The sequence below is a fragment of the Oncorhynchus keta genome, chromosome 37 (assembly GCF_023373465.1).
Source record: "Oncorhynchus keta strain PuntledgeMale-10-30-2019 chromosome 37, Oket_V2, whole genome shotgun sequence".
Taxonomy (NCBI): Eukaryota; Metazoa; Chordata; class Actinopteri; order Salmoniformes; family Salmonidae; genus Oncorhynchus; species Oncorhynchus keta.
In genome coordinates this window covers 4,710,041-4,733,716 of record NC_068457.1, presented here as the reverse complement: position 1 = coordinate 4,733,716, position 23,676 = coordinate 4,710,041, and the positions used below count along the sequence as shown (strand labels likewise).

The window sequence follows — 23,676 nt, the reverse complement described above, 5'->3', positions numbered from 1 at the left end:
TGTTGACGGGGGCGGAAGTCGTTTAGCTTAGTTATCTTAGCTTTCTTGGGAACAGGAACAATGGTGGCCCTCTTGAAGCATGTGGGAACAACAGACTGGGATAAGGATTGATTGGATATGTCCGTAAACACACCAACCAGCTGGTCTGCGCATTCTCTGAGGACGCGGCTGGGGATGCCGTCTGGGCCTGCAGCCTTGCGAGGGTTAACAGGTTTAAATGTTTTACTTACGTCGGCTGCAGTGAAGGAGAGTCCGCAGGTTTTGGTCGCGGGCCATGTCAGTGGCACTGTATTGTCCTCAAAGTGAGCAAAGAAGTTGTTTTGTCTGTCTGGGAGCAAGACATCCTGGTCCACGACGGGGCTGGTTTTCTTTTTGTAATCCGTGATTAACTGTAGACCCTGCCACATACCTCTTGTGTCTGAGCCGTTGAATTGTGACTCTACTTTGTCTCTATACTGACGCTTAGCTTGTTTGTCTTGCTGAGGGAATAGCTACACTGTATTCGGTCATGTTTCCGGTCACCTTGCCCTGGTTAAAAGCAGTGGTTCGCGCTTTCAGTTTCGCCCGAAAGCTGCCATCAATCCACGGTTTCTGGTTGGGGAATGTTTTAATAGTTGCAGTGGGTATGACGTCGCCAATGCACTTGTTAATGAACTCACTCACCGAAGCAGCGTATTCTTCAATGTTGTTGTTTGACGCAATGCGGAACATATCCCAATCCTCGTGATCGAAGCAATCTTGAAGCGTGGAATCAGATTGGTCGAACCAGCGTTGAACAGACCTGAGAGCTTCCTGTTTTAGTTTCTGTCTATAGGCTGGAAGCAGCTAAATGTAGTCGTGGTCAGCTTTTCTGAAAGGAGGGCGGGGGAGGGCCTTATATGTGTCGGGGAAGTTAGAATAACAATGATCCAGGGTTTTACCAGCCCTGATAGCACAATCGATATGCTGATAGAATTTAGGGAGTCTTGTTTTCAGATGAGCCTTGTTAAAATCCCCAGCTACAATGAATGTTGTTTCCAGTTTACATAGAGTCAAATAAAGTTAGTTCAGGGCCATCGATGTGTTTGCTTGGGGGGGGGACAATATACGCGGCTGTCGACATTTGATTGTGGGGAATTCTAAGTCAGGTGAACAGAAGGACTTGAGTTCCTGTGTGTTATGATCACACCACGTTTCGTTAATCATAAGGCATAGCCCCCCGCCCCTCTTCTTACCAGAAAGATGCTTGTTTCTTTTTTACTGGGATTAAATGTCATGAATTGTGAAAAACGGAGTTTAAATGTATTTTGCTAAGATGTAAACTTCCGACTTCAACTGTATATTGGATATTCGGTTCTCTCTACAATAGCTCTTACACAAAGCATGCCATGAAAATGATATATTCTGAATCAGGGGAGGATGGACAAAAATACATGTTTTTTGTCCATCCTCCCCTGATTCAGAATATATCATTATCAAAAAACAAATTTGATAAAACAAATTTGATCCTGGTCTTTGAATAAATGCCTTGTGTCATTCAAAGATGCACTTCGTAGCCTACTCTGTAACTTAACCAGTTTCTGTTTCTACTGTGTGCATTAATTGTATTTTCTACACGCATCCAGATAGCTACTTTGTGTGGGGACTTTAATTTAGGGATGGGAGAGATTCTCTGAATATTTATTTGTATGGCTTTGGCAGGACAAGGTTATCGGGACAGTATTACGCTACGGTCACGAGATGCAGGCCTCCTAATTGTCCCTAGAATTCCTTAGCAAACAGCTGGAGGCGTGGCTTTCTCCTATAGAGCTCAATTTTCATGGTATGGTCTGCCTACCCATGTGAGAGATGCAGACCCGGTCTCAACCTTTGTCTTTATTGAAGACTCAGGTCATGTGATTGAGTGTAGTCTGGACCAGGCGTGTGAAAGTGAACGGAAAGGCACTGGAGCAACGAACCGCTCTTGCTGTCTCTGCCTAGCCGGTTCCCCTCTCTCCACTGGGATTCTCTGCCTCTAACCCTATTACAGGGGCCGAGTCACTGGCTTACTGGTGCTCTTCCATGCCGTCCCTGAGGGGTGCGTCACTTGAGTGGGTTGAGTCACTGACGTAGTCTTCCTGTCTGGGTCCCCCCCCCCCTTGCAAAAGGTACAGGGATTGGACAGCTGAGGACTGGGTTAAAGTAATTTTCTCTGATGAATAATCTTTCCGATTGTTTGGGGCATCTGGAAAAAAGCTTGTCCGGAGAAGACAAGGTGAGCGCTACCATCAGTCCTGTGTCATGCCAACAGTAAAGCATCCTGAGACCATTCATGTGTGGGGTTGCTTCTCAGCCAAGGGAGTGGGCTGACTCACAATTTTACCTAAGAACACAGCCATGAATAAAGAATGGTACAAACACATCCTCCGAGAGCAACTTCTCCCAACCAATCAGGAACAGTTTGGTGATGAACAATGCCTTTTCCAGCATGATGGAGCACCTTGCCATTAGGCAAAAGTGATAACTAAGTGGTTTGGGGAACAAAACATGGATATTTTGGGGCCATAGCCAGGATCAGTCAGGATGTGGCCCAGAAGTTAATTGACAGAATGCCAGGGCAGATTGCAGAGGTCTTGAAAAAGAAGGGTCAACACTGCAAATATTGACTCTGCATCAACTTCATGTAATTGTCAATAAAAGCCTTTGACACTTATGAAATGCTTGTAATTACAGTGGGGAGAACAAGTATTTGATACACTGCCGATTTCGCAGGTTTTTCTACTTATAAAGCATGTCTGTGATTTTTAACAACCAGTAAGAATTCAAGCTCTCACAGACCTGTTAGTTTTTCTTTAAGAAGCCCTCTTGTTTTCCACTCATTACCTGTATTAACTGCTCCTGTTTTAACTCATTTTCTGTATAAAGGACACCAGTCCACACACTCAATCAAACAGACTCCAACCTCTCCACAATGGCCAAGACCAGAGAGCTGTGTAAGGACATCAGGGATAAAATTGTAGACCTGCACAAGGCTGGGGTGGGGTACAGGACAATAGGCAAGCAGCTTGGTGAGATGGCAACAACTGTTGGCGCAATTATTAGAAAATGGAAGAAGTTCAAGATGACGGTCAATCAACCTCGGTCTGGGGCTCCATGCAAGATCTCACCTCGTGGGGCATCAATGATCATGAGGAAGGTGAGGGATCAGCCCAGAACTACACAGCAGGACCTAGTCAATGACCTGAAGAGAGCTGGGACCAGTCTCAAAGAAAACCATTAGTAACACACTACGCAGTCATGGATTAAAATCCTGCAGCACACGCAAGGTCCCCCTGCTCAAGCCAGCGCATGTCCAGGCCCGTCTGAAGTTTGCCAATGACCATCTGGATGATCCAGAGGAGGAATGGGAGAAGGTCATGTGGTCTGATGAGACAAGAGCTTTTTGGTCTAAACTCTACTCGCTGTCATAGTTGAAGTTTACCTATGATGAAAATTACAGGCCTCATCTTTTTAAGTGGGAGAACTTGCACAATTGGTGGCTGACTAAATACTTCTTTGCTCCACTGTATGTCATGCAATAAAATGCAAATGAATTACTTAAAAATCATACAATGTGACTTTCTGGATTTTTGTTTTAGATTCCATCTCTCACAGTTGAAGTGTACCGATGATAAAAAGTACAGACCTCTACATGCTTTGTAATTAGGAAAACCTGCAAAATCGGCAGTGTATCAAATACTTGTTCTCCCCACTGTGTCACTTCAGTATTCCATAGTAATATCTGACAAAAATATCTAAAGAGCCTGAAGCAGCAAACTTTGAAAATGTACATGTGTCATTCTCAAAACTTTTGGCCACGACTGTAGAATCGATGTTTAACTTCTGGTTGAAGTTAGCTACAAATACAAAGTTGCCAATGACTTTCCAATTGTTACAAACAAGCGAAGAATGGAGAAAAAAAGAAGATACTTCTGTAAACGTAACAAAATGAATACTTATGTAAAAGTTTATTTAATAGATTTGCTAAAGTAAAATTATGGAGTAGTGTGTAGATTGAGGTAAAAAAAAAAAAACTTAATCCATTTTAGAATAGGACTAACATAACAAAATGTGGAAAAAGTTAAGGGGTCTGAATACTCATGTTCATTCAACAGTTGAAGGCTACATTCACAAATTGTAGGCTACTGTCTGTAATTGCCTCAATATTTCATGTGTGCAGTGCTAAATCTTGATGTAGTGCCTTATAGGGTAAGAATTAGAGTAAGCTACTTTAATATTTGCAGCCATTGGTAAGAGCTTTATAGTGGCTGATCAATTGTCAATATTGTGGAATAATTCTAATGGTAAGGTACATTTTGAATGGAAAAAGCCGATCCGAGAGCAGCGTTTGCCTTTCTTTCGCTCCTATCAGTATCGACACATGCCTCAACGACACACTTAGCAAAGTTCTCTTTGTGTAGTGCTTTGGGAAACCATGTTACATTGTCGGCCATTGTAGGAAAGACGCATTGTTAAAAACACTCATAAGCCTAAATTCCATCGCTGTCGGGAAACCAAGCCCAGGATGTATTCCCAGAGGTCTCTACGTCATGGGTCGTTATTCTGCAAAACTCAATATATGCAGATTCCAAAAGTGTAAAACAATGAATTGCAGGAATATGGAATTGTACTTAATTCAATCAGGGTTTTTTTTACACTAGAACCCACCTCCCCCTTGTACATGCACGAAAGGAGTTGCACAATCTGTCATGGTATGGTCTAATAATACAAGTCAGGAGGATGCTTATACGATAGAACACAACATCAATATACAGGATTCAGGACAGCCAGAAAAAAACTGGTGATTTCACATGAACCAGTTTCAAGAAAATACAGTTTGAGATGTACCCCCTCTCAAATCCTTTTCACTCTCTTAGCAATCAGGACCACTGAGGGGGGAAAGAAACTGCAGCAGCAACAAGATGTGAGCATCAGGATGTTTTATTGTGAATCTGTTTTAGTCATCTCTTATTCATAGTCCATGAGGCACTGTTCTACTAGAAGTCATCATTGTCAGTCATCCAGGTCCAGTGTGTTGAGTTCCTCATCCAGTTCGTCCAGGTCCTCGCCAGTGAAAAGGTTCTCGTCCACAGGCACGGGCTCTGCTTCCTTGTCGTCGAGAGTCTCGTCTTCCCCATCGTGACCATTCTCCTCCACACCTCCACAAGCCCCGTTCAGCTGGTCATCTGGGAGAGGGCGCAAGGCACAGGTTCAGAACATCACATCTGCTCAGAACATCACATCTGCTCAGTCAAAGGCATCAGATATATACGCAGCATCTGTGCTGTGACCCATGAATGAAATTGCAATGGTAGGTGACTTTGAAGAGAGTCATTCAACTTTGTTCAAGGGGCATATGGGATTAGAATGGACATTTTTGGATTTAAAAATAATTTTATATAGCCATTGATTCCTGAAGAATTTAACTTATAAATTCCCCATGAGTTTAGTTAAACTGTCATACCCCATCAGAACCCAAAATATAAGTTTGTTTTACTCCATTGTTTACAATTACATTGCTTACAAACAAACACTGTATATGCTTAAAGGGGAAATCCTCAGTTGAAACAAAGCATTCTCCCTGCCCATTTCAGCAAAAAGCTATGGGATGGGGCTTGAAATCACTCAAAATCATAAACAGAGCTATGGATGCAAGGACTGACCATCCATGATATCAAAATGATAGTTAAAACTGGGGTTGGCACCGCTTCAAGGAACAGAACAGAAAAATTTAATTGAGTAACAGAATTGGAACCGGGAACAAAAGTGATCCATACTCCGTAACAGAATCGTTATTTTAAAAAGAATGGAAATCAGTTAATAACATTTTACGTTCCAGGCATTTTTTTCTAGCCCTGCAAGCTGAAAATATTTGTCATTGTGTGCGCGCAGGCTCCCTGCCCTTCCCCCTCCAAAGTATAGGCTACTGTACTGATGTTAAAACCGTGAGAAGATCGGGAGCTTTTTTTATTAGTTAGAAAAGAATGGATTACCTTTTTGAATGCTACTTAAAGATTACTATAGGCCTAGTTATTACATTTCACATTGGATTTATTAATTACAAAAAAGATAAGACGTGTTTTTAATTCTGGTGCCGTTGTACACACACGCTTGTAAGCTAGCTCAAAGGAGAGTCAAAGTTCCTTCATAGAAGCTGCTTCTCCTAGGTATAATTCTGTGGACCTAATTGAGATAATGCATGTCATAACAAGATGCCTAGTGCTTCAAGCCTGTTCTTCAACCCTCTTCACTCTCTACCCATCTGTAAAATGTCAGTCACATCTTGTACCATTTTAACCATGTTTTACTTCGCTTACAAACATAGGAGTAAAACAAGCTTATATTTTGGATTCTGATGGGGTACGACAGCTGAACTTAAGCTCATGAGGCATTTATAAGTACTATTCTTCAGAAGTCAATGGGGGTACATATCATAAGTCTGAAAGTAGATGTACCAACTACAGATTGTCCCTTAAACTATATTGAGAGTTCACCGGCTTTCGACAGAAACACGCGAATCTCAGATTGCCCCTTTAAAAGGCTGAGGGCCAATTGTATGACAGAAAGAGGTTTAAAGCCATACAGTACTGTGCAAAAGTTTTAGGCAGGTGTGAAAAATGCTTTAAAGTAAGAATGCTTTCAAAAATAGACATGTTAATAGATTATATTTATCAATTAACTAAATGCAAAGTGAGTGAACAGAAGAAATATCTTAATCAAATCCATATTAGGTGTGACCACCCCTTCAAAACACCCTACTTCAAAACAGCATCAATTCTTATAGGTACGCTTGCACAAAGTCAGGGATTTTGTAGGCATATAATCAGGTGTATGATTATACAATTATACCAAACAGGTGCTAATGATCATCAATTCAACATGTAGGTTGAAACAGTCATTAACTGAAACAGCTGTGTAGGAGGAATAAAACTGGGTGAGGAACAGCCAAACTCAGCTAACAAGGTGAGGTTGGTGAAGACCGTTCACTGTCAAGTCATACACCATGGCAAGACTGAGCACAGCAACAAGACACAAGGTGGTTATACTGCATCAGCAAGGTCCCTCACAGGCAGAAATGTCAAGGGAGACAGGGACTTCCAGACGTGCTGTCCAAGCTCTTTTGAAGAAGCAAAGATACGGGCAACGTCAAAATTATTGAGAATGTCACAAATATTAATTTTCAAAGTCTGCTACCTCATTTTGTATGATGGCAATTTGCATATACTCCAGAATGTTATGAAGAGTTTTCAGATGAATTGCAAAGTCACTCTTTGCCATGCAAATGAACTGAATCCCCAAAACACATTTCCACTGCATTTCAGCCCTGCCACAAAAGGACCAGCTGACATCATGTCAGTGATTCTTTTGTTAACATAGGTGCGAGTGTTGACGAGGACAAGGCTGGATATCACTCTGACTCACTGATTGAGTTCAAACAGACTGGAAGCTTCAAAAAGGAGGGTGATGCTTGGAATCATTGTTCTTCCTCGGTCAATCACGGTTACCCGCAAGGAAACACGTGCCGCCATCATTGCTTTGCACAAAAAGGTCTTCACGGGCAAGGATATTGCTACCAGTAAGATTGCACCTAAATCAACCATTTATCGGCTCATCAAGAACTCCAAGGAGAGCGGTTCAATTGCTGAAAATCCAGCAAGCTCCAGGACCGTCTCCTAAAGTTGATTCAGGGGAACCACCAGTACAGAGCTTGCTCAGGAATGGCAGCAGGCAGGTGTGAGTGCATCTGCACGCACAGTGAGGCGAAGATTTTGGAGGATTGCCTGGTGTCAAGAAGGGCAGCAAAGAAGCCACTTCTCTCCAGGAAAAACATCAGGGACAGACTGATATTCTGCCAAAATTACAGGGATTGGACAGCTGAGGACTGGGGTATTTTTTATAAGTCATTTTCTCTGATGAATCCCCTTTCCGATTGTTTGGGGCATCCGGAAAAAAGCTTGTCCGGAGAAGACAAGGTGAGCGCTACCATCAGTCCTGTGTCATGCCAACAGTAAAGCATCCTGAGACCATTCATGTGTGGGGTTGCTTCTCAGCCAAGGGAGTGGGCTCACTCACAATTTTACCTAAGAACACAGCCATGAATAAAGAATGGTACAAACACATCCTCCGAGAGCAACTTCTCCCAACCATCCAGGAACAGTTTGGTGACGAACAATGCCTTTTCCAGCATGATGGAGCACCTTGCCATAAGGCAAAAGTGATAACTAAGTGGCTTGGGGAACAAAACATCAATATTTTGGGTCCATGGCCAGGAAACTCCCCAGACCTTAATCTCATTGAGAACTTGTGGTCAAAAGGCGGGAGGACAAACAAAACCCCACAAATTCTGACCAACTCCCAAGCATTGATTATGCAAGAATGGGCTGCCATCAGTCAGGATGTGGCCCATAAGTTAATTGACAGCATGCCAGGGCGGATTGCAAAGGTCTTGAAAAAGAGTCAACACGACAAATATTGACTCTTTGCATCAACTTCATGCAATTGTCAATAAAAGCCTTTGACACTTATGAAATGCTTGTAATTATACTTCTCCTCCTTCTCCTCCTGTGGTCTGCCTTCAGATTTTTCCACATACCGGACACCATCACAAACCTGGTGAAGTCGTACTTCCAGGATCTGCAGTTCTGCTTCACCACCTCAGAGTTCACCACCTCATGGCAGTGCCTGAATGTAGGTATAATGGCGGGATGTACCATTTCTCCGTTGGCATTCACAATGGCAATGGAGGTTATCATCAGATCCTCAAAATGGGTTGTTGGTGGACAGCGAGTCGACTCTGGTTTCCGCCTCCCTCCACTCAGAGCCTACATGGACGACATTACAACATTGACCACCACTGTCCCATGCACCAGGAGACTGCTCAGAAAACTCGAGGAGAACATCAGCTGGGCCCGTATGAAGATTAAACCATCCAAGTCACGCAGCATCTCGATTGTGAAGGGAGTACTCTCTGACCTGAAATTCTTCATCGGAGATGACCAAATCCCAACAGTGTCTGAGCAGCCGGTAAAAAGCCTTGGAAGGTGGTATGATGCAAGCCTGAAGGATAAAGACCAGGTGCAACAGCTGCACAAAGACATCAGTAGTAGCCTACAGTCCATCGACAACACCCAGCTACCTGGAAAGTTAAAGGCCTGGTGTCTGCAGTTTGGTCTCCTACCCCGGGTGTTGTGGCCCTTAGCACTGTATGAGGTTCCAATCTCAACAGTGGAGAAGATGGAAAGAGGAGTCACAGGCTACTTAAAGAAGTGGCTCGGAGTTCCACGATGCCTTACCACCATAGGCCTCTATGGAGATGGTGTCCTCAAGCTGCCCCTCACCAGTCTAACAGAGGAATTCAAGTGTGCAAAAACCAGGCTCCAGATGACACTGAATGAATCTCAAGACCCAGTGGTGAGCAACAACGCGCCGACCTTGGCAACTGGGCGCAAATGGAGGCCAGGAAAAGCAGTCCAGGAGGCAACAGCAGCCCTCAGACATGCTGACATTGTGGGTCATGTTCAGCAAGGGAGAGGAGGCCTTGGGCTAACTAGCCGTGCTGCTTGGAGTAAGGCCACTGCACCAGAGCGGCGGAAGATGGTAGTGCAGGAAGTACGCGATCAGGAGGAGGCTGCAAGGTGGGCCAAGGCAGTCTCTCTTGCCAAACAGGGACAGTGGACTTGATGGGACAGTGTGGAGAAGAGGAAGATCAGCTGGAAGGATCTGTGGGCCATGGAAGCGAGGCGGTTGAGCTTTTCCATCAGAGCAACATATGACGTCCTTCCAACACCAGTTAATCTTCACCAATGGTATGGTGAAGATCCGGACTGTGCCCTCTGTTCCATGCCAGCCAACCTTAGGCACATTCTCACAGGGTGTAAAACAAGCCTCACCCAAGGACGCTACACTTGGCGTCACAACCAAGTCCTTAAAAACCTTGCGTCCGCCCTGGAGGACAAGCGAGCTGCCACCAACTCCCTACCACCCACAGCAGCATCACGCTCCTGGACAAACTTTGTCCGCGAAGGGGCTAAACCACCGAAGAGCGGCTCTACACCATTAGAGCGAGACCAGCTGCGCTTGGCCCGCGACTGGAAAATGCTAGCTGACATTGGCCGGCAACTTGTGTTTCCTCCGGAGATCGCAACCACCACCCTAAGACCTGACATGGTGCTCTGGTCCCGTTCACTAATAAGGTCTTCATCATTGAGCTCACAGTACCCTGGGAAAACTCAGTAGATGAGGCTTATGAGCGAAAACATCTGCGCTATGCTGATCTAGCTGCCGAAGCACGGCATCATGGCTGGAACACAGAAGTCCGACCAGTGGAGGTGGGCTGCAGAGGTTTTGTGGCAACATCTACAACCAGACTGCTTAGAGACCTGGGAATTAAGGGCCAGAGCCAGCGTTCGGCAATCAAAGCTGTATCAGAGGCGGCAGAAGGCAGCAGTCAGTGGCTCTGGATGAAGAGGAAAGACCCCAGCTGGGCCCCGAAGTGAGAGGGCCAGGAGGTATGCGGTCAACAATGCTTGACTCAGGGAGGAGGACGCCCCTGCCATGCATAGTCCCATGGGATGTTGGCTATCAACAACAAGGCAACTCCTATGACTAATTGGGAATGGGACGCAAGCGTAGGATTGATCACCCTGTCGCTGGCCGCCTTTGGGGAGGGTGTATAGTGTGAAAGGCCGAAACACCCTAGGAACCAAAGGTACACTACTGACGATGCGCTCCCCAAATTTCACCACGCTCACTGTTCATTAACTCTTGGAAGTGCTTGCACAAAGGATAGTAACATCTCATCCTGTGTTCTTGGAATCATTATTCCATAGTAACATCTGATAAAAATATCTAAAGACACTGAAGCAGCAAACTTTGTGGAAATTAATGTGTCATTCAAAACTTTTTGCCACGACTGGTAGTGGTCGGCCAAGGAAACGTACTGCAGCAGATGAAAGACACATGCTTACTTCACATCGCAATCGGAAGATGTCCAGCAGTGACATCAGCTCCGAACTTGCAGAAAACAGTGGGACCCTGGTACACCCATCTATTGTCCCGAGAAGTCTGGTCAGAAGCGGCCTTCATGAAAGACATGCAGCCTTCACGGAAGACCTGCGGACAAAAAGCCATTCCCTCGACGTGGAAACAAGGCCAAGCGACTCAAATATTCCTGAAAACACAGGAACTGGAGTGCAGAAAAATGGCAGCGGGTGCTCTGGGCTGATGAGTCAAAATTTGAAAGATTTGGCGATAGCTGAAGGCAGGCAGTTCGTTCACCAAAGGGCTGAGGAGCTGTGCATGAATGAGTGTCTGCAGGAAACAGTGAAGCATGGTGGAGGTTCCTTGCAAGTTTAGGGCTGCATTTCTGCAAATGGAATAGGGGATTTGGTCAGAATGAACTGGAAGTACAGGCAGGTACTTATCCATCATGCAATACCATCAGGGAGGCATCTAATTGGCCCCAAATGTATTCTGCAGCATGACAACAATCCCAAACATACAGTGAAAGAAGAACAAGGAGTCCTGGAAGTGATAGTATGGCCCCCACAGAGCCCTGATATCAACATCATCGAGTGTCTGGGATTACATGGAGAGCGAGAAGCACCCGGAGGCTGCCTAAATCCACAGAAGAACTGTGGTTAGTTCCCCAAGATGTTTGGGCCAACCTACCTGCCGAGTTCCTTAAAAAACTGTGTGCAAGTGAACCTAGAAGAATTGATACTGTTTTTAAGACAAAGGGTGGTCACACCAAATATTAATTTGATGTAGATTTTTCTTCTTTTCACTCACTTTGCATGTTGTTAATTGATAAATATAATCTATTAACATGTCTATTTTTGAAAGAATTCTTATTTTAAAGCATTTTTTCACACCTGCTTAAAACTTTTACGCAGTACTGTACGTGTTATGGAAAACATTTGGGATAGAAAGATAAATGCTATAAAAAAAATTGAGATCAAGAAAGATGTGGCTTCCATTCATTTTATTGGCAGAATAATTTCAAACACTCACCATTCGTTTCCTTTGTTGGCTTCGATTTGGCTGTGAATCTGTCAACTGCAGCAACAGTTATCCCGGTGTTATCAACTTCCTTTGGAACAAACCTGGCAAGATCAATGTCCTGGAACTCCTGAACATCTTCAACCTGTGGGAGGTATAACCAGTATCAATTAGGTCGACTGATTAACTTTTTAGGGATAGGGGGCAGCATTTTCACTTTGGATGAATTGCGTGCCCATAGTGAACTGCCTCCTACTCTGTCCCAGATGCTAATATATGCATATTATTATTACTATTGGATTGAAAACTCTGAAGTTTCTAAAACTGTTTGAATTATGTCTGTGAGTCTCATATGGCAGGCAAACTTCCAAACAGGAAGTGGAAATTCTGGGGCGGGTTAATTTTCAACTCATCGCCTATTCACATCCCAGTAAGATATGGATCTGTTCGCACTTCCTACACCTTCCACTAGATGTCAACAGTTAGTAGAACGTGGAATGAAGCCTCTAGTGTGATTTGGGGCCGGATGGCAGATATTTGAGGTGGTCTGGCAGAATGCCAGTTCCTGGTCAGGCACATTTCTCATGATATCGCCATGCGTTCCATTACTCTGTAAACAAAAACGAATGCTCCGGTTGGAACATTATTGGATATATATGATAACAACTTCCTGAAGATTGATTCTCTACTTAATTTGACCAGTTTATTCGACCTGGAATATAACTTTTTGAAGTTTTCGTCCGAGTTTGCCTGGACTGGCACCAGCGTTTGGACATGTGAACTAAACGTGCTAGCAAAAGTAGCTAATTGGACACCAGTAATGGACATTATCGAACAAAACAACAATTTATTGCGGAACTAGGATTCCTGGCACTGCATTCTGATGAAATATCAAAGGTAAGCGAATATTTATGATGTAATTTCGTATCTCTGTTGACTCCAACATGGCGGAGAAATGTTGTGTACCTCTGAGCGCCGTCTCAGATTATTGCATGGTATGCTTTATCCGTAAAGTAAAAAAAAAAATCTGACACAGCGGTTGCATAAAGAACTAGTGTATTTTTAATCTTATGTAAAACATGTATCTTCCATCAAAGTTTATGATGAGTATTTCTGTTATATGACGTGGCTCTCTGCAATTACTCCGGATATTTGAGGCATTTCTGAACATGGCGCCAATGTAAACCGAGATTCGTGGATATAAATATGCACATTATCGAACAAAACATAAATGTATTGTGTAACATGATATCCTATGAGTGTCATCTGATGAAGATTATCAAAGCTTGGGGATTAATTCTCTCTCTATTTATGCTTTTGTGACTATCTTTGGCTGGGAAAAATGCCTGTGTTTTTTGGGGAATTTGGTGGTGATCTAACATAAATGTATGTTGTGTTTGCTGTAAAACATTTTAAAAATCGGACACGATGGGTAGATTAACAAGATGTTTATCTTCCATTTGCTGTAACTTGTTAATGTGTGAAAGTTAAATATTTCCCAAAAATATTTGAATATCCTGCGCTGCCTTTTCAGCGGAATGTTGGGGGGGGGTTAACTATACATGGTTGATGATATTACTAGTTTATCTAGCGTGTCCTGCGTTGCATATAATCGATGCGGTGCCTGTTAATTTCTCATCGAATCACACCCTACTTCGCCAAACGGGTGATGATTTAACAAGTACATTCGCAAAAAAAACACTGTCGTTGCACCAATGTGTACCTAACCCTAAACATCACTTTCTTCTCCAACACTTTGTTTTTGCATTATTTAAACTAAATTGAACATGTTTTCTTATTTATTTGAGGCTAAATTGATTTTATTGATGTATTATATTAAGTTAAAATAAGTGTTCATTCAGTATTGTTGTAATTGCCATTATTAAAAATAAAATAATGAACTTAAAAAAAATTGTCAGATTAATCGGTATTGGCTTTTTTTGGTCCTCCAATAAATGGCTATCGGTGTTGATAAATCATCATCGATCGACCTCTAGTATCAATGTTATACATATGTATCACTTCATGGTAATGAAATCTGGTGAAGCGCCAACACGTCCTCAAGCTACTTCAATAAAGATGAGTATCCTGAGATTGAAAAATCTGCTTTATCAGGCTTACCTCAAAGTCATCATCGTCCTCAACATATTTTATGTCATCAGCCTCCTCATCGTCATCATCAGCCAGATCTGGGCAAAACTCAAATACTTGACGGCCGCTAACCTACACAACAACAACAACTTGTATTAGTATTAAAATGTTTTCAACTCATCTGTAAGATGTGATACTGCAATCAAAATATGATTATTTTGAGCTTTGGCGACATCCTCTGGTAGAAAACAAAATCAAAGCTCACCCCAAAGGACCTGCCAGCTTTGAAATCAGCTTTCTTTTTCTCCATGTCTTGCTCTGCCTTGGCCACTTTTTCTTGCCTTTTCCTCTTTTTCCAGGCCAAGAAGGTCTCCAGAGTTATTCGGGTGACATTTGGTCCAAGGGCAGATCGCTGATAGACAAAGTAATTGTTTGGTAACATTTCATAAACAGTAAAAGCCCACGGAAACTTCACAGGATCTCAATCTCAGCACTGTCATTGAATAAGTCACAAGTTAGGTAAAACAAATTTTTTTTTAAAGTATGTTGGTCTCAGAGTGAATGCAAATATTAACAGTGTTAACAGCCAGTTCTGGCATCCATAGCTCTTTATGCCTTTCAGAGTGGATAAAGTAGCGAGGCTGCCGATTTAAACAAACATTGGCTTTAAGTGTAATATGGGCCAAATAATAATATCTCAAGTAGGAAGTTGAATTTGTGAAAAAAATGGTCACATCTACCTCATTCTCTATCAACTCTTCCATTGAGATTTCATCTTCCTTTTCATCCTTCTTCTTGTCTTTCTTTAGCACAAACCCAGCAGGCAATGCATGGCGGTACATACAAGTGTCAGCTCCACTAGGACATACCCAAAACCAACCATATTTGTTGTTTTCAATGGCATCAAGGAAATGCTTGCAAACCTACAAGACGACAAAAGCAGAAGTCAGTCTAAAGTCAATGTATCCTAATATACAGTGCATTTGGAAAGTATTTAGACCCCTTGACTTTTCCCACATTGTTACTTTACAGCGTTATTCTAAATTAGATTCAATTGTTCCACCCCCCTCAATCTACACACAATACCCCATAATGACAAATCAAAAACATTTTTAGACATTTTTGCAAATGGTTGGAAAATAAACTGAAATATTACATTTACATAAGTATTAAGACCCCTTACTCAGTACTTTGTTGAAGCACCTTCGGCAGCAATTACAGCCTAGTCTTATTGGGTATGACGCTACTAGCTTGGCACTTCTGAATTTCTCCTATTCTCTGCAGATCATAAAAGCTGTGTCAGGTTGGATGGGGAGCGTCGCTGAAGATATTTTCAGGTCTCTCCAGAGATGTTCGATCGAGTTCAAATCAGGACTGTGCCTGGGCCACTCAAGGACATTCAGAGACGTGTCCTGAAGCCACTCTTCTTGGCTGTGTGCTTAGGGTCGGTGTCCTGTTGGAAGGTGAACCTTCACCCCAGTCTGAAGTCATGCGTGCTCTGGAGCAGGTTTTCATCAAAGATCTCTCTGTACTTTGCTCCGTTCATCTTTCCCTCAATCCTGACTAGTCTCCCAGTCCTTGCCACTGAAAAACATCCTGACAGCATGATACTGCCACCACCACCGTGCTTCATCGTAGGGATGCTGACAGATTTCCTCCAGATGTGACACTTGGCATTCAGGCCAAAGAGTTCAAACTCCATCAGACCAGGGAAATTGTGTTTCTCATGGTCCGAGTCATTTAGTGTCTTCTGGCAAACTACAAGCGGGCTTCCATGTGCCTTTTACTGAGGAGTGGCTTCCGCCTGGCCACTCTACAATAAAAGTCCTGATTGGTGGAGTGATGCAGAGATGGTTGTCCTTCTGGAAGGTTGTCTCATCTCCACAGAGGAACTCTGTCAGAGAGACCATCAGGTTCTTGGTCACCCTGACCAAGGCCCTTCTCGCCCAATTGCTTAGTTTGGCCCGAGCAGCCAGCTCTAGGAAGAGTCTTGGAGGTTCCAAACTTCTTCCATGTAAGAATGATCGAGGCCGCTGTGTTCTTGGGGACATTCAATGCTGCAGAAATGTTTTGGTACTCTTTCCCAGATCTGTGCCTCGACACAATCCTGTCTCGGAACTCTACGGACAATTCATTCGTCCTCATGGCTTGGTTTTTGCTCCGGCATGCACTGTCAACTGTGGGACCTTGTATAGACAGGTGTGTGCCTTTCATGTCCAATCAATATAATTTTTCACAGGTGGACTCCAAGTTGTAGAATCATTTTAAGGATTACCAATGGAAACAGGATGCACCCGAGCTCAATTGAGTCTCACAGCAAGGGGTCTGAATACTTATGTAAAATTGCAAAACCTGTTTTCGCTTTGTTATTTTGGGGTATTGAGTGTAGATTGATGACAATTTTTTTGACATGTAATCCATTTTAGAATAAGGCTGTAACAAAATGTGTAAAAAGGGAAAGGGTCTGAACATTTTCCAAACACACTGTATTGTAGTGAAGAATCTTAGCACTTAGAGGGATGTGCCAAAACATACAATTTGAGTTTTTGAGCTTTGAGCTTTTTTCTTTTCAGCTTCTCCGTGCTTCTGGTTCACAACCTCCTCCAACTTCTTCTCATCCCAATTATCCATGGTGTCTATACAAAACAGGATAAATAGTCAGCTCTACAAAACCCAGCAGAGATATCAGCTTCTTTTTATCAGTTTCTTCACTGCTGACAACACTAATGGTTAGAAGACACCAACCTTTCTCAAGCTCGTCATCTCTCTTGTCAACATACAGGCTCCGTTTTTCACACTTCCTCTCGAGTGTCAAATCGTGGGAGAACTTGCACTTGTCCCCTTTGGTGCATTGGCCTTGCTTGAAGAAGGCACAAAGAACTGACTTTGGGTCCACCCCTGCAGAATTAAGAGGAAAATATAATAAGTACTGAATGTTTCTTCTTGCGCTCATTACCTCAGGGTCTTTCCTGCCACTGTTGCCAGTTAATGTGTAGTTATTCTATTAAATCCACCTAAGAAAAAATGATTCTCTTTTGTTATTGTAACCCAACACAGGGTAACAATATTGGGTAATTATTTAAATTATGTACAATACAAGTCAAAAGTTTGGACACCTACTCATTCAAGGGTTTCTTTATGTTTTACTATTTTCTACATTGTAGAATAATAGAAAAGAAAGCAAAACTATGAAATAACACATGGAATCATGGGTTAAACAAATCAAATCAGAATATATTTTAGATTCTTCAGAGTAGCCACCCTTTGCCTTCATGACAGCTTTGCACTCTCGGCATTCCCTCAACCAGCTTCACCTGGAATGCTTTTTCAACAGTCTTGAAGGAGTTCCCACATATGCTGAGCACTTGTTGGCTTTTTTCCTTCACTCTGCAGTCCAACTCATCCCAAACCATCTCAATTGGGTTGTGGTTGGGTGATCGTGGAGGCCAGCTCATCTGATGCAGCACTCCATCAATCTCCTTCTTGGTCAAATAACCCTTAAACAACCTGGAGAGGTGTTGGGTCATTGTCCTGTTGAAAAACAAATTATAGTGGGACTAAGCCCAAACCAGACAGGATGGGGTATAGCTGCAGAATGCTGTGGTAGCCATGCTGGTTAAGTGTGCCTTGAATTCTAAATAAATCACCTACAGTGTCACCAGCAAAGCACCCCCACACTTCACAGTAGGAACCACACACGTGGAAATCATCCGCTCAACTACTCTGCATTGGTTGAAGACAATGCAGTTGGAACCAAGAATCTCACATTTTTACTCATCAGACCAAAGGACAGATTTCCACTGGTCTAATGTCCATTGCTGTGTTTCTTGGCCAAAGCAAGTCTTTTCTTCTTATTGGTGTCCTTTAGTAGTAGTTTCTTTGCAGCCTCCCCTGAACAGTTGATGTTGAGATGTGTCTGTTACTTGAACTCAAGCATTTATTTGGGCTGCAATTTCTGAGGCTGGTAACTTCAATGAACTTATCCTCTGTAGCAGAGGTAACTCCGGTGCTTCCTTTCCTGTGGCGGTCCTCATGAGAGCCAGTTTCATCATAGCGTTGGATGGTTTTTGCGACCGCACTTGAAGAAACTTTCAAAGTTCTTATTTAAGCTGTTCACACCATAATATGGACTTTGTCTTTTACCAAAAAGGGCTATCTTCTGTAAACCACCCCTACCATGTCACAACATAACTGATTGGCTCAAAGGCATTAAGGAGAAAATAAATTCCACAAATTAACTTTTACAAAGGCACTGTTAATTGAAATTCTATTCCAGGTGACTGCCTCATGAAGGTGATTGAGAGAATGCAAAGAGGGTGCATAGCTGTCATCAGGGCAAAGGGTGGCTACTTCGAAGGATCTTAAAATATATTCTGATTTGTTTAACACATTTTTAGTTACTACATTATTCCATGTGTTAATTCATAGTTTTGATGTCTTCACTATTATTCTACAACTTACAAACTAGTCAAAATAAATAAAAAACCCTTGAATGAGTAGGTGTGTCCAAACTTTTGACTGGTACTGTACAACATAAACATTAACATTTATTACAAACTCATTCATTGAAACATGTAATACAATCTGGAAGAACTTCATTAACATAACAGTAAACATCTAATTTGTTAAAGGTGTTACAAATGCTTTTACATGCTAGTGTTAATCTTGTAATTTGATGCATTGCGATAAACCTTTCTTTCGAGACAACTTAAGAGGAAACATTGGAAATTGTGTTAATTGAAACTTGATATAACCCTCCTGAGAAAACAATCCACTAATGGAATGAATAATTTAGAATTTTAACATCCGTCATTGCAAATAAGAACGTAAAAATAAAATATCTTATAGTATCTCCGACACAAAACCGCAATGATGCAACTCTATGCACACTTGATGGCTTTTCTGCCTGGTGCATGAAGATGGTCTGAAATTGCTCAGTTTATATCATATTAACTTTTTGCACCCTTGCCCTGTTCTAATTCTTGACAAACAGTAGTGGGTAGTCCACATAGACCTAATCAGTGATAAAGCCTGACATTAGGAGTTTGTTAAGCATTCAACAGGGTAAGGTTGCAAAATGTCCTTTTATATTAATCAGAGCATTTTTCAGAATATATGTACGAGAGGAAACTTTGTAGCTGAATACAGAAGACATTTCCATCCTCACCTTTAGCGACTTTCTGAGCAGCCACCACTGGCTTGAAAAGCTCGTTCAGCTCATCTAACTCTTTCTTCTTGTCACCCTTTCTGTTCTTGTCCCCTTCAGCAGCAACCTAGGAAAACAGGATCTAGTTAGTCACAAGTCCACAACAGGAACCAGGTTTGCCGGCCTCCTGACCTAATAGCAAGCTGTAGCTTATAGCTTACCTCAATTAGCCCGACTAACCGGTGCCTGTATATAGCCTAACTACTGTTATTTTTCACTCTTTTCACTGTTTTTTATTTTTATTACTTTACTTATTGTTCACCTAATACCTATTTTTTACTTACATTTTTTACTGTTGGTTAGGGCCTGTAAATAAGCATTTCACTGTAATGTCTACACTTGTTGTATTCAGCACACGTGACAAACTGATTTGATTAGGTCAGCTTTACACACATTTACATTTTTCAGAAGGTGCCTTGTTTTGCCAGAATGTTGAATGAAGTGTCATTTGGACTTACTCTGCCAATTGTCCACTTTGTTGGTCCTATGCCATTGGACATTTTTGACAAAATATCTAAAAATAGCTTAAATAGGAAAGTATACCAGTTTCATTTGAGGACCATGATGTTGACAACTGTACCATACAGATTGCAAAATAGTTGGGAAGAGATTTTTAATGTACCGATTCCGATTCCATGTATGAGTTGATATAGATTCAAGACTTCGTGCTTTTCAGCTAAAATTATTATATAGAATTCTTGCCACCAAAATGTTGAATATTTGGGGCAAGAATTCATCAGAGCGCTGCAGATTTTGTTGTGAGGATACAGAATCAATGGACCATTAATTTTGGTATTGCCCTCAGGAGGGTACCTTTTCTGGTCTCAGGTTCAAGAATGGCTGAAAATGCATAGCATTGATCTAAAATTGACCCTAGAAATAGTACTGTTAGGAGATCTGGAGATCTCAATTACTAATAAACTAATACTCTTAGTAAAAGTATTTATCTTCAACATGCAATCTGTAGATTCTATTTGATTAGATAGATTGAAATTGTACATTAAACATCATAGCATAGTTGAAAGATACTTATTTTCCACCATAATTTGCAAATAAATTCATTAAAAATCCTACAATGTGATTTTCTGGAATTTTTCTCCTCATTTCTGTCTGTCATAGTTGAAGTGTACCTATGATGAAAATTACAGGCCTCTCGTCTTTTTAAGTGGGAGAACTTGCACAATTGGTGGCTGACTAAATACTTTTTTGCCCCACTGTATATGTTATTGTTAGCAACTAGAGTGGGTAGTTCACACTCAGAATTAAGATGCTCGATCCAGGCAAAAATGAGGCTAGATGTGTCAATTCAAAGTAAATTAGCGAGAAAACATATATAGATTGATGTAGCCATAAGAACCTGACTTACGTAAATGTCTTCTCTAGTTGGAACAGAGCTATGCCAGAACGTGGACAGCGCGGAATATGGCTAGGAAAATGTACCTCAATCCAGGGATAGAATATGTCACCGTACTCTTAATTTCTCCCAAATGATAATTGTTCGATAAGATTGAAATATTGCCAATTTTTTATTAAACTGTCTTTTTCATCAGCCTGATAGGCTAGCAAATGCTATAGCAGTCCATTGAATCACAAGAAAATGCAACGCTTAGCATTGGGGGGTGTAGTAGCTACCTTAAGTGTTGTAAAATCCAGCGTATTGCTTTAACATTAGCTGTCCACATTCTGGCATAACACACTCTTCCGACTAGCTCTCAAAAACTCGAGGGAGCATTTTGCCTTCTCCTTACAGTTGTCAGCGTCACCCACAACTGGCTCGTGTGACCTACAATCTCGGCTGTTTTGAAGTTTAGAAACGTAAATAATTGTTGCTTGCGATACAGCTTTCGAAAACATTTAGCCCTTAGTTAGAAAGAAGCATTCAAATAAAAAATATACAATTACTGAAGCAGTGTTGCACAGATCCATACAGCTATGGGTGGCTCCATCCGACCTAACTACACCCGAGTTACGCTTACACACAAGTGTTTGGAGCACGCTAGATAGCTCCAGAGGTGGTCACTTCTGTGGTTGTGGTCCAAACACTTAAAAGACCCACCCCATCCCCTGAGCCCTCAAATTAAGTGGACACTTCTGATGACATCTCATGAGTATAAACTTACTCGTTCATCCCACGATGATTGTGTTTTCAGCCACCAGTAGCTTGTGGGTTATTTATATGCACTAGAGTCAATTATGAGCGCACGTCTACTTAAATTGGGCGGCAGGGTAGCCTAGTGGTTAGAGCGTTGGACTAGTAACTGGAAGGTTGCAAGTCCAAACCCCCTCTGCCCCTGAACAGGCACTGAACCCACTGTTCCTAGGCTGTCATTGAAAATAAGAATTTGTTCTTAACTGACTTGCCTGGTTAAATAAAGGTAAAATATATTAAAAATATAATTATTAATATACACCTACTGTATGATAGTTAGCTAATTAATTTGCTAGCTGACGTTAGACTGCCTAGCTAGAACTTCTGCAGTAAAATGTTTTACTTCTACAATTTCCAAAAGATACCCAAACAAAAACATATTTACTTTTTACGAGATGTGTTTGTGCCTTCATGTGCATTAGCAGCACAATTTCCAACTTATTTGCATTCGTTTTTACTTACACTTGTATGTTGACTTCTCCATTGATGTTGTTTTTACGTTTCGCAGACTTCTTATCTGGTGTATAATTGTCACAAATTGAATTATGGGGAGTTTCAGGCCCCGGAGTGAATATAATTGTACACTAGCAAAGCCGACAAAAAACAAGGGCTGAGGGGCCTACGTTGCAAACTTCCCTTGCTTGGCTAATCATTTGGACACCCCTCCAAGATGACAACGGGGATTTCCCCGTTGGGCATAAGGTGAGGGTAAGTGGACGAGGGTGTGTCTTTTAAGTGTTTGGACAGAATCCTGTCTTCAATAAACAAGCGCTGTAACATGGAGAAATGGCTGTGTGGGAACACTAACCATATAAAAAGTGTGTATTTTTTCGACATTTTGTTTATTTTTCTTTGCTGATGTACACGATATGTTCATTATGTTTTCAGCAAGCGTCGGGCTCTTAAACCTCCCGGTGACGAGATACTATTGTCAATAGGCGCTAAAGCAATTAAGGTCTATGAACTAGGTACATTCGAACTAGAGAGAAGACGAACAAAGGTCGGGTTATTATGGCTATAGATTGATGTTCTAATGGCAAACATATCTGTAGAAATTACAAGTCAGGCCAGTGGTCATTAGGACAATTAATTGAGGAACAATACGACTGTAGGCCTAGCTGCTCAATCTTACCTTACTACCGGGAACTTGCTTGACTTGTTGAGAGACATTCTTGATAAATTTCTGTTGTTTTCCACCCTTTTTGTTCTTCAAACCAAATGTCTTGTCCTATATAGATAAACAAATTGAATATCAGCAATTTAATAAAGGACTTAACGTTAGTTGGCAGGCTACCTAGAAGAAACCTCAACGACAAAATAATGTTTCTGGCGCTAGCTATCGAAGTAGTTATAGTAGCTGACTAACTAGCTAACTTTACCGACATATGTGAGATAACTAGCTAGCCAACCTTTCAACTGTGTTACAACTACTAACTAAGCAGTTAATTCAAGCCGTGGACAGACGATCACAACTTAGCTGCACTTAACATTAATTCGAATAAATACGATTGTAACCTTTGCTAGTTACTGTCTGCAGCTAACAAGCTACATCATGCAAGCACAAGTTAGCTACCAGTAGCTACCACGTTCTTAAAAAGGGATTAGCATAAGAACGCTAACGTTCGTTGGGTTGGTACATAGCAAATAACGGTTGGAAAGTGTTCTTTCAACAATACGTGGTATAACTAGCTAGCATCTAACGTTCTGTCTAACTTACTAGCTTCACAAAATAACATTTGAACGTTACTGTAACTTAGCTTGCTAACTAGCTTAGCATTATCCCACGTAATTTGGATCTCGTGCGCAAAAGGGATTTCACCTCAATGATCTTTTCCTTCTTCTTTTCTTGCGTTTTTTTACTACCTGCGGCAGCTTGAACTGGTTTCTTCGGAGGCATAGTGAATGATGTAACTATATTTTTTTGAATTATTCTATTACGATAGCCACCGCTACATGCAGTACTAACAGGCCACTCCGTGACAACTTGTTACCAAGTTGACGCTGAATGATGTCAGTGGTAATTCTTCTTCTTCCTGGGTATTTTTTGGGGGCGGTTGGCATCCAACATAATGGTGCATTACCGACACCTACTGTGCTGGAGAGTTTTGACCATCGTTTAACGTCCTCGTTCCTCAACTGTTGTCACTCTACCACAACCACAAAGTTAAAATCGTGGCTACATCGTACAAATTCATGAAATGTACACTAGAGGACAAACAAAAACACGTCTGCA

General features: G+C 41.9%; 1 protein-coding gene across 1 annotated transcript; it reads right to left on the bottom strand.

Annotated features, from left to right (window-relative positions):
• Nucleotides 1–3,946: 3,946 nt before the first annotated feature.
• Nucleotides 3,947–23,462, bottom strand: LOC118370096 (zinc finger CCCH domain-containing protein 15-like). Its single transcript, XM_035754887.2, has 10 exons — nucleotides 23,263–23,462; nucleotides 22,576–22,671; nucleotides 19,256–19,361; nucleotides 16,834–16,986; nucleotides 16,624–16,724; nucleotides 14,829–15,011; nucleotides 14,354–14,500; nucleotides 14,119–14,220; nucleotides 12,010–12,142; nucleotides 3,947–5,183 (listed from the first exon to the last, which is right to left on the bottom strand). The coding sequence occupies exons 1-10, from the start codon at nucleotides 23,338–23,340 to the stop codon at nucleotides 5,011–5,013; spliced, it is 1,272 nt and encodes a 423-aa protein (XP_035610780.1). The 5' UTR covers nucleotides 23,341–23,462; the 3' UTR covers nucleotides 3,947–5,010.
• Nucleotides 23,463–23,676: the final 214 nt, after the last annotated feature.